The sequence below is a fragment of the Zootoca vivipara genome, chromosome 16, assembly GCF_965207765.1.
Source record: "Zootoca vivipara chromosome 16, rZooViv2.hap1.1, whole genome shotgun sequence".
Lineage (NCBI taxonomy): Eukaryota > Metazoa > Chordata > Lepidosauria > Squamata > Lacertidae > Zootoca > Zootoca vivipara.
The window spans coordinates 24,992,942-25,019,363 of NC_142599.1; the positions used below are offsets into that span (position 1 = coordinate 24,992,942).

Below are 26,422 nucleotides of genomic sequence, written 5' to 3' on the forward strand. Positions count from 1 at the left end.
CAGCAGGCTCTTCTTGTGTTCTTATGTGCTCCTCGTTTTTGGTTTATTGGTTTGCTGATGAAAAACCTGGGGCTTCCGCGAAGGAGAAGACACCAGTCTATGTTTGGGACCTCTGAGATGATTGGAAGGGGGTTGCTCTTTGGAGTGTGATGCTGAGTGGTCACTCTCTGCCTTTCTGCCACGTTTGGGATGCAGCTGGGCTGGAGTGAGAGAATGGCAACAGATGGGAAGAGTTTTGGATATTGATGAATGATGTTCCCTGATTATCCAAGCCTGGTCGCCTTACAAATGTTTTGGATGATACGCTTCCTTCAGCCCAACCAACATACAGTAGCTATTTCCAACTCTCAACTCCCGTTGAACTCAAGCAGCACTGCCATTTTGGACCACAAACTCACATCATCTTGGCTGTTTTGAATGTCAGCTCCCATCATCCTTAGCCAGTACAGCTGCTTGTTGGGGTTGATGGGAATTGTAGTCCAAAACATCTGGAGGGCACTAAGCTGAGGAAGGCAGTGTTTCTGGTGGTAAATTGTGTAGCGATTTTAAAATGATGTGGTTTTTGCTATTTCTAAAGATTGACCTTGAAATCCATTGGTTTTATATACTGGCTCTTTTACAATGAACTTGAATGTCAATATAATAAAGCGGTTAGTAATAGTGTATGTGATTGTAATGTTGTGAAGTGAATTTGAGAGGAGACAGGTCCTTATGGTGTGCATTGATATGTATGTATTTTTGCAGTTATGAATTGCTGTAGAATTAACTTATTGGTTTGTTGCTCTAACAGCACATTCAACAGAATCATGGGCAGATCCACACCATCCATTTAGACTGAGCATCCAACTTCCCCCCAAAATCCTGGGAACTGTCGTTCCACCTACAATTGCCAGTAGCCTTAACAAACTACAATTCCCAGGATTCTTCTAGGGGAAGTCATGTGCTCTAAATAAGCATTGGATGTGCTTTTAAATATACAGTGTGGACCTCCCCTTTAAGTGTCAAGTCTGAAATATAATGCTGTCCATTTGCAGGTGGAGGATTGCACCTTTGACCGCTCACCCTTATTTAAAACTCCTTGCATGTGGGGGAGAAGGGGTTCCATCTTGCCCCCTTCCTGACGTGCTAGTTTTCTATCTGCTAGAAGATTATTTTTTATAATGTACACAAGCATGCATTCTCTTCCCCTCATACTGCTCACCATCTCAACATGTCCACCATCTCAACACAGTGTGAAGTGGCACAGCTCAGGAAAAAGGTTTGCCACCAGATCAGGCAGAATGTATTAACTGGCCCTTGGAGGGTCTAAGTCAGGGGTCAGCAAACTTTTTCAGCAGGGGGCCTGTCCACTGTCCCTCAGACCTTGTGGGGGGCCGGACTATATTTTGAAAAAAATATGAACGAATTCCTAGCCCCACAAATAACCCAGAGATGCATTTTAAATAAAAGGACACATTCTACTCATGTAAAAACATGCAGATTCCCAGGCCGTCCACGGGCCAGATTTAGAAGGCGATTGGGCCGCATCCGGCCCCCAGGCCTTAGTTTGGGAACCCCTGGTCTAAGTCTCGGGGACTGACCGCCGGGCGACACCTCTTGGGGAAAGATGTATAACCTAGTTGCCCTTGGTGGTGCTTCTTCTTTTGTAAAGAAGACCGTAAGCTTCTCCTACTTGGCTTATCTCTCTGATCTGCAATGCATAATTATTACAGTGTGTCCTCAAAACATGTTTGCTGGGGCAATCCTGATGACAAGTGAAAGGGTGTGTGTGGAGAGCGGCACACAGGGATGGGGAACTTCACTCCCAGGGGCTGAATGCCCTCCAAGACCCTCTTCCTGGCCCTTGGGACTCTCCCCAGGCCACACACACCCCATACCAGTTTAGCTCTGCATCCTGCTTGAGTGTTTTTGGCTGGATTAGAATGCGTACTTGAAATCTGATCATTTGTCTTGCTTGCCTGGGAGAGAGAGATGTTTGAGTGTGTATAGAGACGAGCTGCTTTTGTAGGAAGATAAAATTAACATGGGTTGCTCCGCCTACTTCCTTCTGACCCTGCGAACCCCTGGCAAGTGAGCCCTGGAGGTTTGCCTGGAAGTGAAGGGAGCTTAGATTAAAGTACGGTGAGGGAAGACTGGGTCTGGGAGGGAAGCAGCCCTGGCTCTGGAACACAAGAAGAACCTGCTGGATCAGGCCAGTGGCCCGTCTAGTCCATCATCCTGTTCTCACAGTGGCCAACCAAATGCCTGTAGGAAACCTGCAGGCATCTCTCCACCTTAGGGTTTCCAGCAACTGGTATTCAGAAGCATTGCTGCCTCTGACTTTGGAGGCAGAGCATAGCCTCCATGGCTCATAGCCTTGTCCTCCATGAATTTTTCTAATGCTCTTTTAAAGCCATGCAAGTGGTGGCCACCTCTGCCTCCTGTGAGAGTGAGGCTGACAGTCTAACTACGTGCTGCATGCAGAAGGACTTTCTTGTTCCTGTCATGAATATTCCACCATTCAACTTCACCGCAGGTCACTGAGTTCTAGTGCTAGGAAAGAGGGAGAAAACCCTTTTCTACATCCACTTTCTCCATGCCAGGCATAATTTTATTTATTTCTATATGCCACTTCTTCCTCGACTTTTCTCTAAACTAAAAGGTCCCAAGCACTGCAACCTTTCCTCATACGGGCGGTGCCTTGTCCTTGCTACCAGGCATTATGGCATTTCCATGGAGACCCAGAAGAAGAAGCGGAGGCGGCTAAGACCTTGCCTCTTTGTCCCTGAGGAGACCTGATCCAAAAAGGGAGAAAACATCACACAGCTGCCTAAAACATCATATTGTGTTTTTAGAGCAATCTGACCCGGCTGCTGCCTGCGCACCCAAACACTCTGGCTGAAAATACTTCCTGGCCTTGACCAGGTCATTTCCTGGGACACAACCAGCCTGGCCTTGCTTGTCTGGATCCTTCTAGCCGTCCCTTGTGGCCAGGGGTGCCTGGTCCATGGATCCAAGACTGGGAAGCAGGGGAGTGCGGGAGGAAAAGGGTGGTGACTGGCATATCAGAGTTTGTAGCCCAACACTCTACCCCAGGCACCCCCAAACTGCGGCCCTCCAGATGTTTTGGCCTACAACTCCCATGATCCCTAGCTTACAGGACCAGTGGTCAGGGATGATGGGAATTGTAGTCCAAAACATCTGGAGGGTTGAAGTTTGGGGGTGCCTGCTCCAACCCCTATGCCACACTGGCTCAGCCTTCCAGGATGAACCTAGGCCTGATCCTGATGGGAATTGTCCATTTTCCTCTCCATGCACTTCACTGGCTTCAGCTCGGGTTGGGGAGGGGGCTCCCCCTCTCCCCTGGCCCCTTCCAGATCTGATTTCTGCATCTGCCAGGTTCACAGAATTCACTTTCATGCTAGCCGAACACTTGTAAAAAATCCTGCTCCTGCCAATGCAACTTTTTGCACCATTTCCACTTTTGCAAAATCTGGTGGCGAATTGAGAGCAAAATCCTGCTGAGGATGATAAGGTAACCTGGAGGAGCAGAGGTTTTCATTTTTCTCTTTAGTAATTCTTTTAATGAGGACACTTCTCATCCTCCATGCTGAACCTCCTCATTATCAGGGATCTGAATTTCCACTGTGAGGCTAGTGACAGGGAGAAAATCTTTCAGCACCACCTTCTTGCAGAGAGAGATGGCAGTTGGTTATTTCATGCCCTGCAGGGTGCTGAAAGGCGTGTGGGTGGAGGCTGCAAGCTTAATGGCCCCTCGCTTCCCTCCATTTAGAGAGGAAGTTCTATTTAGTGCAGGTTGATTGAAGGACGCAAATCACCTGGCTTGTGGCTGGTACAGTGGTACCTCGGTTTATGAATACAATTGGTTCCGGAAGTCTGTTCATAAACTGAAGCGAACTTTCCCATTGAAAGTAATGGAAAGTGGATTAATCTGTTCTAGACGGGTCTGCGGAGTACTCAACCTGAAGCATACTTAACCCGAAGCATGGGTGTAATTGGTTCCGGAAGTCTGTTCATAAACTGAAGCGTTCATAAACTGAAGCGAACTTTCCCATTGAAAGTACTGTAATGGAAAATGAATTAATCCGTTCCAGATGGGTCTGCGGCGTTCATAAACCGAAAATCCGTAAACCGAGGTGTTCTTAAACCGAGGTTCCACTGTACCTTTGGACTGGTGGTGGAATGCTTCTTGGAGATGAAATACAGACATTCACCGGCAGTTGCCCAGTCTTATTTTCTTACATCGGGGTAGGCAATTTGGCACCCTCCAGATATTGTTGGACTACCAGTTGCATCATCTCTGACCATTGCCTGGGCTGCCTGGGGCTGATGGGGCATCCAATGAAGCTGAAAGTTGTTTTTTCTTTCTTACAATCTAGTGGTATATAAATTGCATGAAATTAAATAAGTATTGGACTATGTTTCAGATACACCAAAAGTGGCAGTAAGAAGGCCACAGGGTTATGGTACAAGAAATGGATCATACAAGAAATCCCTGGAAACTTTGGATTCTGTTTGAGTCAGCTGCTGCTGCTTATCCACCCTTTTTTGTTTGTCTTCAGGGCAGAAATGAAATATTTTCCCCTATTCCTTAATGTATGCTTCTATTGAGCTTTTCGGTTTTCATACCTCTTTCATCAAATGCAACAAAATGAGAAGAAGGGAAAGGAAAATGGAGAGCGGAGGAAAAGGCTTCAGCTCACAGGATAAACGAAGCAAGAATACCCATGTGGTTTGGCCCCTATCCAACTGAGTCGCACAAATATGTCCATGCAGACCAGGCTCCTTCAACTCCATATATTTTGGACTACAACTCCCATCAGCCCCAGCTAGCAGAGCCATGGTGGGAGCTGTAGCCCCAAGCGTGTGGAGAGCACCAGCATGGAGAAGGCAGATGTAGGCAGTTGTTTCAAGAGGTTTGCTGTAGGTTCAGATACAGACAGGGTGGTACAGTCTTCAGTCCACTGGTGGCTGACAATAGAAACTTCCCTTTGTTAAGTAGGAGTTGTTCTGCTACCTCCCCAATATCTGGTTTTTCTTTTTCTGAGGGAGAGCCCCCTAAGTGCAGGAATATGGTTCAGTAACCTGTGGACGTTAGGGAGTCTTGTTTAAATCTTGATTTTCTGTTGTACAAGCCGCACAAAGAGAAGAGGGCCTAAAAGTCTCAACTGTGCTGATGGTGTGGCTCTGCTTCCCTTCTTTAATTCCTTTCCCACTTGATGGGAAGGAGGGACCTGGGGCAGCTGGCTTCTCAGCAGACTTGATACAGGCCCCTTCTCTCCTTCTGTACAGGATAGTCTGTGGTTATGAACTTATCTTGGAGCTGAGAAGTTCATGGACAAGGAGAGGACTAACAGTTGGTAGACAGGATAGCTAAAGAGAACTTCCATATCCATATTCAGCAGCTGGATGCCTCTGAACAGTAGTTTCTGGGGGCCAGGGACAAGCAACAGTGAGTGCTGTTGCATTTTAGGGAGTTTCCAGAGATAGCAAAAATGTTTGAAGCAAAATGCTGGACTCGGTATGGTTTTGGACTGATCCAGCAGCTTCTCAGCTCCTTTATGGCTTAACCATGTTTTTTCCATATATTGAGTGGTGTTGTGTTGATTTGTCCCTTTTTATGTTGAAGCTGGAAAGAGGGATTGCATGGGCCAGCCATGCAATAATGCATCTTGAGCTGTTTCCTTGCTCTCTTTTTTTCCTGCTTGCCTGGGCCTGGGCCATCGCTTTGAAGACGTTTGATGATGGCCCCTGCTTCCTTGGGAAATTGCTTGTCATAATTGCTTCCAGGTCCTCCTTTGCCCTGAGACTATAAAAAAACCCTCTATTTCTCCTCCCCCCCTAACCTCTGTTCTCTCTATCCCACTCTACATTTTCCTGGGCTAATGCAGGGTGAGAAAACCGTCTCTGGCAAGCAGTCAGTAGCCTTCTTGCCAGCTGGCAGTTCCCCCTTCCACGGGGAGTGGAAGGGCAGGAATGGATGAGGAAAGGTTGCAGAACTTGGGACTTCTTAGTTTGGAGAAAAGGCGAGTAAGAGATGAGTTTATAAAATGATGCATACCACAGAGAAAGCGAATAGAACTTGTTGGAATGGAATTCAGGGCAGGTAAACGAAAGACAGCTCTTCTTCACTCAGAGGCATAGTTAACTATGGAACTCACTCCCACAGGAGGCAGTGATAGGGCCTCTCACATTTCATCAGAGAGGGCATTCTGCAGCATCACCACTGCCATCATCATTGTATTTGTACGCCGCCTTTCCGTAGCTGAAACCATGTCCGAGGTGGCTTGCAACATGAGAAGATGTACTGTACATAATTCAAACATTTCAAAAATGGTCAGAAACAATAAATAAAACGCATTAAAAAGTACACTACCAAACTGAACAATTTCCACGTCAGTCATAAGAAGATCTAAAGATAAAGATACAAAATTTAATATCAGTAACAGCAACACCCCCCCAAAATCCCACTAAACATTACCCCATCCCAAGACTGGTGCCAGCAGTGGGAAAGCCTTCGTCTGCGTTACCATCATGGCCAAAGTGTCTTGGTTCCGCTTGCTGATCTGAATGCCTTTACCTGGGCAGTAGAAGCAAAGATGGATAATCATAGAATCATAGAGTTGGAAGAGACCACAAGGGCCATCCAGTCCAACCCCCTGCCAAGCAGGAAACACCATCAAAGCATTCTTGACATATGCCTGTCAAGCCTCTGCTTAAAGACCTCCAAAGAAGGAGACTCCACCACACTCCTTGGTAGCAAATTCCACTGCCAAACAGCTCTTACTGTCAGGAAGTTCTTCCTAATGTTTAGGTGGAATCTTCTTTCTTGTAGTTTGAATCCATTGCTCCATGTCCGCTTCTCTGGAGCAGCAGAAAACAATCTTTCTCCCTCCTCTATATGACATCCTTTTATATACAGTGGTACCTCTACTTATGAATTTAATGCGTTCCGAACACACATTTGTAAGTCGAAAAAAATTGTAAGTTGAATCCCATAGGAATGCATTGGGAGAAAAAAATTCGTAAGTCGAAGCAACCCTATCTAAAAATTCGCAAGTAGAAAAAAATCCTATTTAAACCGCATCCAAGATGACGGACGGAGCTCCATTCGTAAGTAGAAACATTCGTAAGTAGAGTTATTCCTAAGTAGAGGTACCACTGTATTTGAACATGGCTATCATATCACCCCTTAACCTTCTCTTCTCCAGGCTAAACATACCCAGCTCCCTAAGCCGTTCCTCATAAGGCATCGTTTCCAGGCCTTTGACCATTTTGGTTGCCCTCCTCTGGACACGTTCCAGCTTGTCAGTATCCTTCTTGAACTGTGGTGCCCAGAACTGGACACAGTACTCCAGGTGAGGTCTGACCAGAGCAGAACCATGATGATGATGGGTTTTGTTTTATTTTCATGTTATTAGTATTATTAATTTAGTTTGCCCGAATGTATGCTGAAACAGGTGCCTGTTCTGTGTTCTGCAAAAACTTGGAAGTTCCATGGATAGACAGGCGCTTGGCTGCTGCTCTCAGCTTGTTGCTATGGTACCTGATTTCCCCCAAATATGCTTTAGTAAAATGTGCCATGATTAAACTCCCCTTCCTCCCTGCCATAAGGGCTAAGTACTGTAAATGATTAGTGATCACCTTCTTCCGTTTGAAAAAAAAAAGGGGATACAAAGACTTGCTGGCCTGTGTCTTGAGAGTGCACAGGTATACTGTGCTAGCAGTCTGAGAAACCTGGGGTCATTTCTGAACAGAGAAGAAGAAGAACCTGAGAGTTACATATTAGGAAACTCCCTGCTCCCCTCATAGAGCTATAAATTTCAGAGGGGATTAACAGTCAATCCCTCTTCCCAGGGAACCCTGGGAATTGTAGCTCTGTGAGGGAAATAGGGGGTCTCCTATTAACTCTCAGCACCCCTCACAAATTACAGCGCCCAGGATTCGGGGCGGGGGGAAGCCATGACTGTGATATTAAACTGTTTAAAATGTGTAGTGAGGATGGGGCCTAAGTGCTCGAGAAGGCTGTTACTGCAGCCTAGGTGTTTAGGGTTGCCAGACTCAATACAGGACGGGACTTTAATTTCCAAGCAAAGGGTCTGCTGGTTTCTCTTTAAGGTTTCCAGACTCAAAAGAGAGCAGGGCAATTAAATGCGCAGAAGTCCTGTCCTCTATTGAGTCTGGCAACCCTATAGGTGGTGCACTTGTAGATCTAGAGCTCAGTCTGCCAGGTTTGCAGCAGGAAAGTTCCAGGGCATGATCACCGAGTTGATCCTGAGTTGAGGCATGCACAGAACCTTCTGCATGTGCATTCCACATATGACCCAGACAGTCCAGAAGCATGTGCCATCTGCTGATTGCAGGAGTTGATGTTGCATCTCTTTTTCATTGTGCCTGGATTTTTTGCAGAGTGAGGACAGATAAAAGAAAGTGATAGTATTTTTTTCCAAAGTGAGGAAGTTCTTGTGAGAAATATGACCTGGGAGCGGGGGGGGGGGGAGAGGTGGGGGACATGCTGGGGAAAGAAGAGGGGAGCACACATTGCAGAAAAATTTCAGTGTGCAAATTATCTCTCTCCACACACACACATAGGCATAGAGGCACATTTAGAATTTAAATCTCAAAGAAGGGAAGGCAACTAATCTTCTCATCCAGTTCATCCTGCAATTAATTTGTACCCCCACCCAGATCAAATCAGTTGTGCTTTGATTCATTTACACACACCCCCAATAAATTTCCCAACTCCAAAACCTCTGAAGCCTGCGTCAGTTGCCTTTCGACCACCTTCCCATTATTTTAATGCCCCCCTAAATCATGTCTAGATGAAGTCATCTGAAATTAATGCAGTCTCGCAAATTAATACTCCACCCCCTAAATCCAGATCACCCTCCCAATTCAGTTGTCTTCTCCCTCCTCAATGTATTACCCACCTGGAAACACTTGGGGAAAATATTTTTTTGGGGGGGGGGCAATCTTCCTGTACCCACCCCTAGCCACTGCGTTTAGGGCAGAGCAGAATGAGCAGTGGCAGGAACAAAAGGGTTCTTCCTCTCGCCCCCAGCTGCCCAATTTCCCCCCTCTTGCCCCCCCTTTAAAGAGACATATTAAGGATTGCACTTCTCCCCTTCCTGCTCACCCCAACCTGCATAGTGTAGAATTTGGCAGGGGCTGTGAAGCCACAGCTGGTATCTGATATTCTCCAGGGAATGATTCAATCTGGGTCAGGAATATAACATATATATGTGTGTGTGTGTGTGTCCTCTCTCTCTCCTCTATTTCCCCTCCCTTGCTTAAATTCCTCGGGGGGGGGGGACCTGGTGGAATTTGTCCTATCATTTGAGCTTCCTGCAGGTAGAACTCGCCTGCTGGTGTTGAGTGAGGGGACTCTGGCTGTTTATCCCAGGTGGAAGGGCCTGGCTGGCAAAAAGCTTGCCCCTTGTTTCTTTTGAGCGTTCCTGTTTCTTAAGCAGAAAGGGAAACGGGATCAGCTGGGCAAGGGCTGGTCACAAAAGGATCTGGACAGGGCAGTGGAAACATGTCGATGTTCCCCTTGGGACATGTCTGGATTGTGCTCCTGGCTCAAGGTCTGGATGATGACAGGAATTGAGCTGGTGAAGGAATTTTCTCTCCTCCCTCCCTCTCTCCCTCCCCACTCCCAGTTCAGATTTCCCGGGTTGGATTCACATGGTTCCTCATGGTTAATGCTGCAATTAAAAAAAAATTCTCTCTCTCTCTCTCTCTCTCTCTCTCTCTCTCTCTCTCTCTCTCTCTCTCTCTCACACACACACACACACACACACACACACACACCAAGCACTTCTGTTGCTCACACCCTTTTTACTTTTGCAAAAGTGTATTCCAAAAGAGGGTGGGTTTTTACACACACACACAGTGGCTTCATTTAATTTTCACTCGCTTTCCACCTGCCCCCCCCCCCCGTCACTGCAGAAAGCAAACTCTTCTCCCCCTCTTCAATTTGAGGCAATTTATTGGGAGTCGGGTATGAATTACAAGGCACAGTGCTAACGAGCACCTGCTTGTATGTAATTGACTTGACTGCTAATTGCTGGGATAATCATACTTTGTGCATAATGGTTTTCACAGAGAAGGTTTGTGGTGCCGTGCACCAGGCGGCAGCTTGCTTGGCTCAGGCGCGGGTTGCTGGGGGGGGGGGCAAACCAGGCTAGTTCTTCCATTTTTGAAGCCTGCAAAAAAAAAAAAAAAACCAAACCATCTCAACCATTTCACCAGCCTTGGCAAACGTGTTGCCTGCTAAATGTTTTGGACTGCAACTCCTCTCCCTCCCCACCCCAAAACTGAGTGATTCGGCAAACTCCAGATTCTTTCAGGTTCGACCCATAACAATACCAGGTAGCACCATTTTGGGTTCAGCTCTTGATCCATGAGAGGTTCTGGCCCCCCACCCCTGGTTCATCAGATTAGCACAAGAATCCAGGAAGAGCTTTAGAGGTGGATCAGGCCTAAGGGGCCCCCATCTAATCCAGCATCCTCACAGTGGCAAACCAGGTGTCTCTTCTGGGAAGCTCACAAGTAGGATACAAATGCAACAGCCACTCTCCCCATTTGTACTTCTCAGCAACTGGGTATTCAGAGGCAGACGGAGGCTGAGACTGGAGGAAGTACACAGCCATGATGAGTAATAAGCTTTGATAGCCTCCTCCTCCGTGAATTTGTCTAACCTCCTTTCAAAGCCGTCTATGCTGGTGGCCATCACTACCTCCTGTGAAAGTGAGTCCCACAGTTTTACTTACACGCTGTGTGAAAGACTGCTTTTGTCTCGAATTTTCCAACATTCAGATTCGTTGGACATCTGTGAATTCTAATGTTACAAGAGAGGGAGAAAAACCTTTCTCTATCCACTTTCTCCACTAAATGTATAAACTTCTAGTCTGAAGTCCCTGCCTGCTTTCTTGGTTGAATTTATATCCAACAACAGCAACAGCCACCCTGGGTGGCTTCCAACAAACGATAAAAACACAATGAGATCTCAACCATTAAAAGCTTCCCTCTACAGGGCTCTTCTTCAGATGTCTTCTAAAAGTCGTATAAACATCTCCATGACATTGGAGGGGAGGGCGTACCACAAGGTGGGTGCCACTACCGAGAAGGCCCTTTCTTCCAAGGAGTTCCAGGGTGGTATACATGGTTCTCCCCTCCCCATTTAATCCCCACAACAACCCTGGGAGGTACGGTAGGTTAGGCTGAGAGTGAGTGATTCAGTGAGCTTTACGGCTGAGTGGGGATTTAAGCCCTTGTCTTTCAGGTCCTATTCCAGTGATGGGCAACCTTTTGAGCTTGGTGTGTCAGAATTCGCCAAAAAACCGAGCATAACTCAGGTGGTGTGTCACTTTGAGAGAAAAACCATAATTTCGTGATATTTATAGTTTAAATAACAAAATGTATAATTGTAATATATAACTGTATTTAATAAACCCAAAACTAATTATTTAACCAAACCAAACCAAAAACCCCTTATTTATCACAAAGTGCTCAGAGTTGTTGAGCTTTTTGGGGGGAGCCGCTGACCAAAGTTTTGGAGGTTTTTTTTGGGGGGGGGGCAAAGCTGCTGTGCTTTTTTGGGGGGAAAGAGAACAGAAATAAATGACGAATAATACCTTCGCTGGAACTAACACGCAGCACCGACATAGTCTGCCAAAGTGCCAAAAACCCCAGCACAGAATGGGTTAAAAAACGAACGCTGTTACACCCAACCATCGTCTGCCAAAGCGCAAGAAAAACAGCACAGAAAGGGTTAAAAAACCAATCTCTGGCTACCAGCAGCAACAACAACAAAAAACAGTTTTAACAGAGGAGACAAGCTACAGCATGAGGAGGAGTGGGAGAACAAATGGGGGGGAAACAACAACAACAGCGCGAATGGGCCAGTGAGGGCTCTGCGTGTCATGTCTGACACGCGTGCCATAGGTTCGCCATCACTGTCCTAGTCTAACTAACCTCTGCACCACCCTGGCTGCCCCAGTGGCCTCTTTTTGGACTCCCTCCCAACCCAAAATCAAAATACATAGTAGCAAGTTCCTGTCCTTCCAGAATCTGAGCCTGAAAGACAAGGTTGCAGTTTTGCGCTTGACTGCTTGCTCCAGTTCCTTCAAAGAATGAGTTGAGGTGGTGAAGACTCACTGACCTGTTCATGACAGAGCAATATGGCCATTGCTAACATTTGTTGCTAACACACATTGCTGCGTGCTTTAAAATTTTGCAGAGAGGTGCTACATTCTGTGTGATGTATTTATTAATGACATGCTTCGTAAGCTTTCTCTCCAGTGATCTCAAGGTGGCATACCAGGTTCTACCCTCCACCCCCTTAATCCTCACGACAACCCTGTGAGGTAGGTTAGGCAGTGACTGGCATAAAGACACCCAGTGATCTTCATTATTTACTTAATTACCCGCCCTTCACCCTAAGGTCATGGCTGAACATGGGTCTCCACAGTCCTAGTCCATCATTCTGTCCACTAGGCCACATCTACACTGCAGTAAATTTTGAGGTTGCTGTATTTTGTGGATTCCCTGATTCTTGCATTAATTTGGTGGTCTTGTTGGGTCTGACGGGCAAAATAGTTTATGAAGGGCAATGAGAAAGATTTGTGCATCTTACACAGTTTTCTGCTTGCATTGTTCAGTTACTTGGTGGTCATATCTTCTGCCTCATTGAAAGTCTTGTAATGAAGTGGCTTTTAGCCCACCCCCTCAAAAACTTGGTGCTGCCAAATCTCTGTGTTATTACCAGTACTATTATTTATTGTATTTATAACCTACCTATTCTACGAAGCAGTCCCAAGATGGCATGCATGGTTGTCCCCTTCCTCATTTAATCCCCACAACAACCCTGTGAGGGAGGTTAGGCTGAAAGGCAATGACTGGCCCATGGCGAGTGTCATGGCTGAGTGGGGATTTGAACCCTGGTCTCTCCCAGGTTCCTAATCCGATGCTCTAACCACTACACCATGCTAGTTCTATGTAGTGTGCAGAGAGGTAAGGGAATGCAGGAGGCTGAGAAAGATACCTCTAGTTACGAGCTTAATTCGTTCCGGAGGTCCGTTCTTAACCTGAAACTGTTCTTAACTAGAGGCGTGCTTTTGCTAATGGGGCCTCTTGCTGCCACTGCGCCAGCGGCACACAATTTCCATTCTTATCCTGGGGCAAAGTTCTCAACTTGAGGTAACTCTTCCAGGTTAGTGGAGTTTGTAACCTGAAGCATTTGTAACCTGAGGCGTTTGTAACTTGAGGTACCACTGTATACAGTCATACCTCGGGTTAAGTACACTTCAGGTTGAGTACTTTCAAGTTAAGTACTCCGCGGACCCGTCTGGAACGGATCAATCCACTTTCCATTACTTTCAATGGGAAAGTTCGCTTCAGGTTAAGTACGCTTCAGGTTAAGTACGGACTAACAGAACCAATTAAGTACTTAACCTGAGGTACCACTGTATATGAGAGAGAAGAATTGCTCCATGGTAATGGTTACCATGGTGACCTCTCTATCTATATCCATGCATCCCAGCTGCCTACATCTTTATTTCTCTGTTTTGCCCCTTACGTCTTTCAGCAATTTAGGGAGAGAGAGAGAGAGAGAGAGAGAGAGAGAGAAAGAGAGAGAGAGAAAGAGAGAGAGAGAGAGAGAGAAAGAAAGAAAGAAAGAAAGAAAGAAAGAAAGAAAGAAAGAAAGAAAGAAAGAAAGAAAGAGGCATTCTCCCCTGGCAGGGGTACCAGAGACTAATTGCTGGAGAAAGCCCTGCCTCCCCTCAGGTAAAGCCATGTGTGGCTCCAGATAGCATTAAGCAATTTGTTGTTGTTGTTGATGTTGTTATTTACCTGCCCTTCACCCTTAGGCTAGGTTGCAACAATTGAAACACAATGTTAAAAACAGTTTGAAGCAACTTGAAACCACAGATAGGAAATCCAGATCTCAGAGTCCAATCCTCCGCCTCTCCAGTCATCTGTAAATTTGGCTGTCTCATTGTTCATCCTTCTCTCCAGGTTGTTTTAGGGCGACTGAAAGGCACCACCAGTCCCAATACTGATCTTTAGAGTGTGAGAATTGTCCATATTTCACTGGGTGGCCTCAGGATCTAGTTTCCAGCAACTAGGAGGGCATGGATTAATGATGCTCCTGAGCTGTTTGGGCTTCTAAAAGCCACATCTTCATCCAGCCTTTCTCCTTTGGATTGCTGTGCCAATGCTTGGCATCACCAATGCCACAAAGGTGCTTAAAAAAGCAAACAAACAACTAAAAGCTTCTAGTCCTCAAGACAGCAAAGGCAGGCGCCAAGGTGTGGGCAGCAACACCATGCTGGTGAAATTTCAGAAGACGGCTGGGCCAGGGAAGGAAGCGGGGTCAGGAAGTGGAAAATCAGCATAGGAATGTGGGGGGAGAAGCAAAAAAACCATGTTTTCTGACTTTGCTTTAAAATGTATGTAGACTTGCAATAGTCTGGTGGTGGTGGTTAATAACAGTAAGTAAGTAAGTGATTTCTTCCCATCAAAAATTCATTCTTGCTAGTAGGGGGTGCGTTGGACCCTTTTAGAGGGTACCATTTTCCTGCTACAGTTTACACACTTGCACATGTTCCTTCCCACCTTCCAAAAAGCTGCCAGTTTGTGTTGTGTTGAGCCATCAATCCTGGGAAGTTGCAGAATTGTTTCATCGCAGTGCAAAGGTCCCAGTGACCGTGGTTTATCGCCAGCAAATATAAGGAAGGCTCACAGCTGCAGCGTAGAAATTATAGGCTTTGAACTCCCTGGTCAACTTCTCTTCTCTTCCCTACCCCACCCCCAACACATTGATTGAGTTGTTATGGGGCATGATCAGAGGGAAATGAAAGGCAGAGAAGTTTACAGAGATAATTATGTACTTCTTCTTTGCAGTGGTAAATCACCCAGCAGTTTTTGATGACACACCCTGTCCTGGCATCAGTAAGCCAGTTAACACATACAGTACGCTAAAAATCCTTTGTCCCAGTTCGATCCACAAGTGATAGCATCGGAACTCTTCGGCATGCTTTTCATAAAAGAAAGCCCTTCTTCACAAAGCACAGTGTTAAACTATAGAACTCACTCCCACGAGAGGCAGTGATGGCCACCAACTTGTATGGCTTTAAAAGAGGACTGGACAAATTCATGGGGGGGGGGAGGCTATCAAAGGCTACAAACCATGATGGCTCTGCTCTGCCTCCATGGCCAGAGGCAGCAACGCTTCTGAATATCAGTTGCTGGAAGGCGCAGGAGATCTCTTGACTTGGGTCCTGCTTCTGGGTTTTCCACATGCATCTGAGTGGCCACTGTGAGAACAGGGTGCTGGACTAGATGGGCCCTTGGCCGATCCAAAACATTCTTAAGTTCTTACATTTTAAAAACTTGTTTCCCTCTGGCTTACAACCCTGTCCCCCAACGATGTAGACATATACCTGAATACAGGATAATACTTCCTACACCTGATGAAGTAGACTGTAGTCTTTAAGGTGCCACAAGAGTCTTTGCTAGTTTTCATGCAAAGTGACATGTAAAAACTAGATGCCCCCCTGGAAATCCCTTGAAGTAGTTTAGGCTTAGGGGGGGTCCATGCTTAACCAGTGGGTTTTAGGGCCAAGTAGGATTTGAACTCTGATCTCCATTGTAATAACCACCATACCACATTGAGCCCACATTCACAGCATACATTTAAAGCAGCATTCTACTACTTTAAACAACCATGGCTCTCCCCCTCCCCCCCAAGGATTTGTGGGAGCCATAATTAAGGGGGCTGAATCAGGAGACACTCTCTCCCAGAGCTACAATCCCCAGATTTTCTTGGGAAGAGGGGATGGATTGTTAACCAGTCTGTGAGTTGAAGCTCTGGGAGGGGTCTCCTAACAACTCTCAATGCCTTTAGCAAACTACAGCTCCCAGAATTCTTTGGGGGAAGCAATGGCTGTTTAAAGTAGTATCATAAGGCTTTAAATGTATGCTATGAATGTGGAGTCAGGCACTGATGCTTCCCCCCTTCTTTATTTTTCTTTAAAAGAGCTGCTTTTCTCGAAGTTGCAAAAGGGGAAAATGATTCAGTTGTTTGTTATGTCTCTTTTGTCCCTGGGTCTTCCAGGTGTACAATGAGTGCTTCCTGTTTATGGCCTTGACACTTTCGGGACTTGTTCTAAGACAAAGTGTTGTGTGGAAACTTTTCCATAAGGTGTTCCCTGGGGGTGGGGAAGGGGGAGGGCTCCAGAAAAATGTGTTCCAGAACTGAGCTGTTGGGTTCTTCTGAGTTCAGTTGCTTTTAGGGCAGAACAGATTGGTGCCATTTTGCTGCCTTAAATGGTGCTGTTTTGCCATTTTTATATACATTTTAATAGTTTCTCATTTTTACGCATCGTTGTACATTTTTATGAATGTGAAATATAATTTTTTGAACTACCATACTACTGTCATGGTCAAATGGGGGTTGAAGTGGCTTTCAAATTCTACAGGTTCCTGAAGCGTTGCTGACCTTGTCTGTTGCAGCTAAATTATGCCATAATATATTATTCTTTAAAATACTACTGGTAATGTCATGGGAACACAAGGTATGTGGGGCTTTATGAAGGTACTAATCTCATTTCTAGAGAAGACCACCTGACTTCCAAGCAGCTGTTCCAACATTCCTCATAAAGCACATCCAGATGTGTTAACACTTACCCCTGTAGGTAGAAAGGCAGCATCTCAGGTTGCAGGGTTCTGATACGCTCTTCTGTCTGGCACATGCAGACCTTTGAGCCAATGTGGTGTGGTGGTAAAGAGCAGTAGACTCATAATCTGGGGAACTGGGTTCATGTCTCCGCTCCTCCACATGCAGCTGCTGGGTGACCTTGGGCTAGTCACACTTCTCTGAAGTCTCTCGGCCCCACTCACCTCACAGAGTGTTTGTTGTGGGGGAGGAGGGGAAAGGAGAATGTTAGCAGCTTTGAGACTCCTTCGGGTAGTGATAAAGCAGGATATCAAATCCAAACTCTTCTTCTTTGAACCCCTACCTTTCATTTAAAATCAGGGTCCACTGAACCCTGAAGTGTGTCTGTGATGTATGCAGATTAATCACCCCACCCCATTTTCTCAATGTAAATCTGTCCTGCAAGCTGCTGCTGACCCCAATATACTTCTGAATGTACCACATAACAAGAGAAAAAAGCAATAGTGTTAATTCTTTTTCTCCCCCTCTTTTTTTGGTAGGCTTCTTTTATTAAACCTCATCACAAATTCCCAACGCATCTGGATTTGCACAGACGAGTGGAATACCATGAACTAAAAAGCGGCAACAAACCTTTTTTTGTGCTTAGATTTTTTATTTTGTGATTTTCTACTTTTTTTGTTTTTTTAAAACGATTTTTTGGATGACAGCACTTTGAAAAACAAGGTGTTTTCCTTTTTTTTTTAATTTTTGGAAATTAAAAAATTACACCGTGAGGATCTCAGGAGAAGATGGGGAGAAAAAAGATCCAGATCCAGAGGATTACGGACGAGAGGAACCGGCAGGTCAGTTTGCATTAAATGGATAGAAATTGTACATCATAATTTTTCTCTATTTAGGTATGGGTGGTGGAGAGAATTTGCAATTTCTGCAGAGTCCCAAAGGGGATGTCACTTTCCCCTTGCTTTGAAATTGACTCTGAAATTGAACCTGTGCTTTTCAGTAGCACAGACTCTTGTGAGTGGTGCATCAATTACGGTAAGTGGTTTGGAGCTGCTTGGGATCCAGGCTGGGTTTTCAAGTCTCTTTCCTGAGCCTGGGGTGGAACAGAGGAAGGTGACTTATGTTGAGTTGGACTGTTGGCCCATCTAGCTCAGTATTGTCTACACTGATTGGGAGCAGCTCTTCAGGGTCTTCCAGGCTGGAGGCAGGGTCTTTCTCAAGCCTCCTTGAAGGCACCATTGGGATGGAACCTGGGGCCTCATACCAAGCAGATGCTCTGGATCTGAGCAGCTGTAATGGTGGATGAAGCATAGGAACTATAGAGTGTGGTCTTATAAGCCAGGGAGCAAAGGGTGGACGTTTATGTGCGCATCTGGGGAGCAGTTCACACCACAGTTTGTTGTCCCCCACAGCAAAGCAAGTTGATGCTTTCCATAGATTTCCATAGACTCTGGCTTCTCCTCAGATCGTATAAATCTTTCGCCTTTTTTCCACAGATTTCAATATGCCACAAAATTGTCTTTGGAAAGATGTGGGGTGGCCTCAAATCAGGGGCCTTGTGCGTTCTGGGATGGAACTTCCTGCCAGAAATCACTGAGGTCGCATTCACACTACACGTTTTCAGCACCCTGATTCCACTTTAAACCATCATGGCTTCCCCCAAAGAACACTGGGAGCTGTAGTTTGCTAAGGGCACTGGGAGTTGTTAGAAGACCCCCCAGTTCCCCTCCCAGAGCTTCAATTCCCAGAGTGGTTTAACGATCAATCCCTCTTCACAGGGAATTCTGGGAATGTGGCTCCGTGAGGGAGAAAGGTGTCTCCTAGCAACTCTCAGCACACTTAACAAACTACAGCTCCCAGGTTTCTTGGGGGGAAGCCATGACGGTATAAAGTGGTATCATAGTGCTTTATGTGTGTATTGCCAATGTGGCCACTATCTCCCCCGAAAAACACTCATCAGTACGTTGCCAGGTCTAGCTTCAAGCCTCAAAGCTTTATTTTTCCTTGTCAAGGTCACTGGGACATAGCTGCCAAGTCTCCCGTATTCCCCGGGAAACCCCCGTTTTTCCAGCTGTCCCCAGCCGAAAAAACAGATTTTTTTGTTTTTCCCCGGTTTATTCTGGTGCGGCGGCCATTTTGGAACTGGGCGGATCATGCTCAGAAGCGACTTTTGATGCTGCTTTGCCCAGTTCCAAAATGGCTGCAGCGCGACTTCTGGTGCGGCGGCCATTTTGGAACAGGGCAGAGCAGCATCAAAAGTCGCTTCTGAGCATGCTCCGCCCAGTTCCAAAATGGCGGCAACGCTACTTCCGGTCTGCTACTTCCGGTCCAGTCCCTTATTTCTCAGGCCGGAACTTGGCAGGTATGCACTGGGAAAGGACAGACATCTCAGAGTCATGGCCCAGAATCAAAGGTTTGTGGTGGTAGGCATGCTTGGCTTGAGGGGTTTTGCTTTCTACACCATCTCTGTCAAGCGCTGAAATAAACCATCCAGGCTCTTTCAGCCGCTTCTTCATAACCTGCACTTCTAAAATATTAGGAATGAACCCAGTAGCCAGCAATATGGCTACCACAAGTCGCAGTGGCAGCCAGCAACTAAGATGGCTTTAAAGGGGGTTGGACAGATTCATGGAGGATAAGGCCACCGGTGGCCACTAGCCTTGGTGGCTAGTGTTGTTTATCTATTTGTTTCATTTATAAATTACTTCCCTTAAAACATGTCATAGTGTTTTAGACCCCCTCCTGATGGTAAATTGTTTTAACTGATTTTAATGTCCTGCTTGTGTAGTGTGGTGCAGTGGTAAGAGTGTCGGACTACCGGTAGTACCTGGCAGGGACCAGGGTTTGAATCCCCACTTGTTGGCCATGACACGCACGGGGGGGGGGGGGGTGACCTTGGGCCAGTCAATGCCTCTCAGCCTAACCTTCCTCACAGGCTTGTTGTGGGGATTAAATAAGTGGGAGCTACTTGGTGCTCTTTAGAGGAAAGGGTAGGTTAAAAATGCTGTTAATAATAATAAGAATAGTAGTAGTAGTAGTAGTAGTAGTAGTAGTAGTAATTGTTGTTGTTGCCTTGGGGCCTTCTGCTGAAGACTGGGTAAAATATCTAATGCATAAAAACATTGGTAACGGAAACCATTTCAAGTCCAATGCAGATACAGACTGGGATAAAAACAACCTTCATTTAAAAGGCTTGCTGAAAAAAAGTGGGGAAAGAAAGGCCTACAACAGGCACTGTAAAGACAATGCAGTACAGGCTGCTCCTGTAATGACACGGCGTGCCTCTCAACACCCGTTGCTAGGATACATGAGTGGGGAGAGTACCATAGTTGTTCATGTCCTGCTTGCTGGCTTCCCAGTGGAGCATCTGGTTGGCCCCAGTGAGAACAAGATGCTGGACTAGATGGGCCCCCTTCTCCTCACAGAGCTAAAATCCCCAAAGTTCTTTAGGAAGAGGGATTGATTGTTAAAAGACTCTATGAATTGTAGCCATTAACAAATTGCAGTTCCCAGGATTCTTTGGGGGAAGCCATGACAATTTAAACTGGCAACATAGCGTTTTAAATATATGGTGTTAATGTGCCCCCACCCCCTGCGCGCGTGCCTAGGGTGGAGTCCTTGGCTACTTAAACCCTACAATTTCCTTACCTTGGAGGTCCTCCTAAGCCCCACCTTCCAGAATCAGAGCTCAGTTGATTATATATTTATTCAAGGTGGCTTTTGAGTGCCAATACAATTGCCCTAATTGGGTTTTTGTGCTTCTTAGCTCACCCTCTGTCCTTGGGGTGGAGCAGGCTATACACCAGGAGGTACAATAAAACACTGTGTCTTTATGAACTTGACATTTAGGCAATTTCTAATCTGCTTCCCACTGGCCAGGGTGGCTTGGCCTCCATCAACTCCCTTGTTTGTTAACTCTGCACCATGAGGACTTGTAACTTGCATACTTAAAAGCAAGGATAAAATCGACTACACCTAAGCAAGCAGATTCGGGGTTTTCAGAGGTGACCTGGAAATCCTGAAGGCTTTTTTAAAAAAACCAATTTCTTCTTAGCACCAAAACTCCGCACCCTGCCTCACCAGTGTCCTGCACTATGCTTGTTGAAGTGGGGTAGAGGATTGTTAACAACAACAACAACAACAACAACAACAACAACAACAACAACAAGGAATGAGGTACCTGCTGTTCCATTGCTAGCAGAGGGATTGTTCTGGCAGGCAGCAAATTTGCTGCGGCAAATACTTTCCTACCCTTCAGGGAACCACCCTCAAGGTTGTGAGGTCTTAAAATTAACCCATCGTGACAGATGGCCTAGTTCGATTTCCAGCTCCCCAGCAGGTCTGTTCTCTTGGCAACGGCCCCTTGATGCAGACTGAGGTTGTTTCAATAAACACCTGAGAGCTAGCTATGAATCCCATTTCAAGAAATTAAAACACCAGCCCTCCTTCCCCTCGACTCCACTGTTGACAAAGCCCAAGGGCAGGAGAGAGTGGTTAGCGATAAGGCTACATTCACATGTACAAAGGCAAACTCTAGTGTTAAGGACTTCTCTCGAGCTGCTTTGGGAGGGTGTAGATGAATTGTTTGAGGCCTCTTCCTTGCAGTTTCAACTCCCACCCCACAAGGCACTTGTGCAAGGTTAGGAACCACTTAGGCCTCATTCACATCAAACATTTAAAGCTCTATGATTTAACTTCAAACACTCATGGGTTCCCTCAAACTATTCTGGGAGCTGTAGTTTCTTAGCGGTGCTGAGAGCTGTTAGAAGGCCCCTGTTCCCCTCACCGAGCTATAATTCCCAGAGTGTTTTAGCAATTGATCCCTCTGTGTAGCTCTGTGTGACAGAAATGAAATACAATTAAAGCACCTCTATGATAGCAACATTCTACAGTATATGAAAATGCAAAGTCAATTAAAGGCTGACGTTAAGTTACATGTGGTTTCTAACAGCTTTGGAACACAGTTTCCAAGGGTTCTTCACCATGCATCAGAAACCTTTTAGTTTTGTAGCCATTCACGCCTGTAAGGGGAGAAAATTCCACTCATGGGGCACTACCACAGAGAAGGCCCTGCTACAGGTTCCCCATGATGGGCAGCATCAGCTACTTGGGCTGGAAGCAGCCCCCACCTCTTGATTTTTAGGCCCAACCTGGCTGATGTGGAAAGAGGTGCTCTGACTAATATCAAGGTCACAAGTTATTGAGGGCTTTATAAGTTAATGTTAGCACTTTGATGTGGGCCTGGTAACATATAGGCACCAACAGTAGATTCCATAGAATATGTGTCACATAATAAAATAAATTCTTGTGGCTGCATTCTGCACTAACTGCAGAATGGAAGAAGGAACTGAGCTGAAGGAATTGGAAACTCTGCAGCAAACTTGGCACTCTTTCAATTCCAGATTTTCATTACAGAAAAGTTTAACCAAAACTCAGAGCTGAGCAAGCCTACTGAAGAATCAAGGGAAGGAGCAGAATAAATCTCCTGGGTGGAAACCTTGCCTCCTGTGCTGGTGTCTGTCTTTTTGCTGATAATTAGGGGTGTTACTTGATAAATCAACATAGCGTGATTTTTAAAAATTTAAATAAGGTGCTACCAAACTAATCAGATAGACATTTTCCAAATTAAATTGTTTATTACTTTTAATGAAAGGACTGGCAAACCCATGATGGGCGCCCATCTTGAATGAGGCATTGTCTCCTTGCCCTCTGTTTCCCCCTTCTCTCACATACAGGAGGGAAACTGTCTTGCCTGCTGCCACAAGTGCATGTACTATCAAAAGTAAAGCTTTTTAAAAAATAAAAAATAAAATGGAGCTTTCTTCATTTGCAGCAAGGAAGCATTTTGTTCATTTGCAAGTTTATTATTGAATAAATTAATTAAAACTCACGTGATTCTTCCATTAAGATTTGTTTCAGTTGAATGGCAACCGTAATAACGATCCCATGTGGCATTCATGCAGCACTTGAGAGTGTTCAAGGAATTTTGCATGATCTAGTTCTGAGTACAACTACGCTGTGCGGTAGGGCAATGGTGTTAGGGACAAATGTAAGGTTCTGCACTTATACACAAATATAAGAAACAGATACACAAATATAAGATGGGGGACACCTGGCTTACTAGCAGTACATGTGAAAAGGATCTAGAGGTCTTGGTGGACCGCAAGCTTAATATGAGTAAATATGTGATGCAGCAGCAAAAAAAAAAGCTAATGCTATTCTAGGCTGCATCAACAGAAGTATAGTGTCCAGATCAAGGGAACTAATAGTACCACTGTATTCTGCCTTAGTCAGACCACACTTTGAATACTGTGTCCAATTCTGGGCACCACAATTTAAGAAGGATGCCGACAAACTGGAATGTGTGCAGAGGTCCAGATCAGGGATCTGGAAACCAAGCCTTACGAGGAGCGCTTGAAGGAGCTGGGTATGTTTAGCTTGGAAAAGAGGAGACTGAGAGGAGATATGATAGCCATCTTCAAATATCTTAAGGGCTGTCACATGGAGGATGAAACATGCTTGCTTTCTCCTGCTCTGGGGGGGGGGGGGTAGAACTCGAACCAATGGCTTCAAGTTGCAAGAAAGGAGATTCCGACTAAACATTTGGGAAAACTTTCTGACAGTAAGAGCTGTTCAACCATGGAACAGACTCCCCTGAGAGGTGGTGGACTCTCCTTCCTTGGAAGTTTTTAAACAGAGGTTGGAGGGCCATCTGTCACGAATGCTTTAGCTGAAATTCCTGCATTGCAGGGGGTTGGACTAGATGACCCTTGGAGTTCCTTCCAACTCTAAGATTCTGTGATTCTATTATTCCTGTCTGCCATGAGTATGAGGTTAAGGGGAAGAGGGGGCTTCCGTAGTGAGTTCCTGGCAGGGGCAAGAATGGAACTGCAGGCTTCTAGATCCCCTGCCTTAGTCCTGCATCATATTCTAGCTGTCTTCTTGGTGGGGAGTTTTGGTTTTTTTACACACCCATTTCAGTGCACTTAATTCCAAACAGAACTTTATGCTGCCCATAACAAACGATGGCAGGCAAATTCGGTTGGAGTGGTTTTCCTGTTCCCTTTGGAGCAATGGGTCTTTTGAGTTTTACTTCTTAAAAGTTTGGGGGAGCCATTTTGCCTGTAACAGTAACGTGTCACTCTGAATATGACTGACTTGTTTGAAGGATACTATGGCTTGAAAACAGAGACTCTGTATGTACTGTTGTTACCCAAGAAAATATTTTAATAAAAGTGTATTTAAAAACAAAACAAAAAAATGGTGGAGGAAGGGGTGATTGAGGAGGAGAAGAAATTGTGAAAGCATCCCAGTTGTTCAAAGCATTTTGTTTGGTTTGGTTCTTGTAAGGCTAGCAGGAAACTTCCTATTAGCAATTATTAAGAAAGCTGCTGGAACTTTTTATTGGAGTGGTCATGCTTTGCAACAGAGGGAAGGCCAGCGCTAGGTGCCAAGGACAAGCTGGATGTATGTCTTTCCATGGTTATTTGAAGCAGTAAAAGTGAATGGAAAATACTTTCCAGTTCTTTGGGGGCTTTGATTGAGTCCAGGTTCCACAATCCCGTCAGAAAGGAGGGGAAGCATCCTGTGTCAGAGTGCAGGGCCAAATCGATTGCCTGTTTCTCATCTCTTTCCATTGAGCTGCTGTTTGTGCAGCTAAGCTTTGCGGGAGAGAGCTGTTGAATGAAAATGTGTTAGAGAGGCTTCTTCAGGTTAGCAGGTTAAAGGGCCTGGCTTATTATTTATTTTGTTACATTCGTCTGCAGCTGTTCTTCAGTCACGGAACCCAAAGTGGTGTGCATGTGATCCCCAAGCGGTCACCCATTCAGGCACTGGCCAGACCTGCTTAATTTCCGCAAGGTGCTCGACTCGCATACCTGGTGGCCTGCTTTTACTGCAGTGTCTTCAGAGCCAGAAATGCTCCCATGGGAGACATTGCATGTGGCTGGTTCTCAGTGAGTACTGAAAGCATTCTAAAGGTTGCTGGAAAACCTCATAACAGCCACCTTGCAGTGTGTTTTCACTCACACAAACCATCAGAATCTGAGGTTGGGCAGGTATATTTATGTGCCTTCAATGTACTCCTTTATTCTGCCGTAGCCCATTTTGCACAGATGTAGGACAATGGTGCAGAACCAGCACAAACTCCACAAAGTGTACTGAAAGCATGCAGATTTTTTCCTAGTGTACCTTACCAGTGGCACAAAATGAACCATGAAAATAATGGACAGGGCTAACTTAGTTCTACTCTGAGTTTAACTTTATTGGATCCAACCCTGTGCCTTAGATCTCCTATATGTGGGTTACCCTGGGCCTGGGGTATCTGCACATCTGTCAAGAGATTTAACTTCTAGAGCAGGCATCCCCAAGCTTCGGCCCTCCAGATGTTTTGGACTACAATTCCCATCTTCCCTGACCACTGGTCCTGTTAGCGAGGGATCATGGGAGTTGTAGACCAAAATATCTGGAGGGCCGCCGTTTGGGGATGCCTGTTCTACAGACTTGGGGATGGCAGGGGGACAAGTTAAGGCAGAAGGACAGAGGCTTTCGGAGTCTGTGTTTTCTAAAAGCATCCACATCATCTCCACAAATCAAGATATAAGACAGTGGTGCTTATCTGCAAGAGATCCCAGAAATTCAGGGCTGTCCCTGGTCAAGAGGGGTCATTTAGATGATGTCCTGTTCCAGCACTGGATTTGCCCCTCCTGCACGGGACATGAGCGGGTGGTTTTTCACCGGGCTGGGAGAGTTGGCAGAAGCCAAAGGCAAGGATGCCGAGCCTGTAATAGCCCCTAATGACATTACAGGGATTTGCAGAGGGGATTTGCCATTGCAGATCAGTCCACTGGTCCTCAGGGCCTGGCCGACCGGCTGGAGAAGCGGCTGGTACCTTGATGCGCTGGGAGGGAGACAGAAATCCTCCTTCAGTTATGCCAGCCTGGACGGTCCAGTAATTCCTTCCACAGTCCTTGGTGCACACGGCTTACACCCTGGAGAAGGAGATTTGATTACCCTCTTCATCTTAAAAGGTTAATGCCGCCAGATGAGGGTGAAGAGGCCTGACTAAATCCTATCTTAGCCCCAAACTGAGTGAAAGCCTTTTATCATTGTTCTGCCTTGCCCTCCCCTCTTCCTTTCCCTCCCACCCCTTAAGAGTTGGCTGTGTTGCTGCAGATGTGAGGTTAGTGCAGCCTTGGCCAACCTGGTGGCTTCCAGGTGTTTTGACAGGCTGTTTTGGACTCCAATCACCAGCTAGCACAGCCCTTTTGAACCACAGATCCCATCAGCCCTAGTCAAGACAGCTCTCATCAGCCCCAGCCATTGCTTCTGCATATCGATCAGCCCCTAACTTCACCACTACTGAAAAAACAGTGAAGAAAGAAGTTGCTGGTTGGGGAAGTCTGTTCAGCAGCAAACTAATATATGAATGTGACGTATGCATAGATAGGATGGACCTCCATTGCACTATTCTAGCTGTTAAGAACATACTTTTTATTTTATTTATGGTGTTTATCTTTCTCCTTTTTCTACAAGGAGCTGAATATGGTATACAATTGGTCGTCGTCGTCCCCCCCTTTAATCCCCACAACAAACCTGTGAGGCACATTAGACTGTGGCTGACCTAAATTTACACCTGGAGAGCTTCCTGACTGAGTGGGGAATTGAATCCTGGTCTCTCCCAGGTCCTAGCATGACACTCTAACCACTACACCACCACTTGTTCTCTGCAGCTTAGCAAGA

At 45.8% G+C, this 26,422-nt stretch overlaps 1 protein-coding gene across 12 annotated transcripts in view; it reads left to right on the top strand.

The window, feature by feature from the left end:
• Positions 1 to 26,422, top strand: part of MEF2D (myocyte enhancer factor 2D) — a 145,291-nt gene that overhangs the window by 63,292 nt on the left and 55,577 nt on the right. For all 12 annotated transcript variants that reach the window (XM_088659088.1, XM_088659087.1, XM_088659090.1 and 9 more), the window contains one exon: positions 17,221 to 17,523. In XM_088659088.1, the coding sequence (XP_088515214.1) occupies positions 17,470 to 17,523 (54 nt within the window). In that variant the 5' untranslated portion in view covers positions 17,221 to 17,469. The remainder of the gene's footprint in view (positions 1 to 17,220; positions 17,524 to 26,422) is intronic.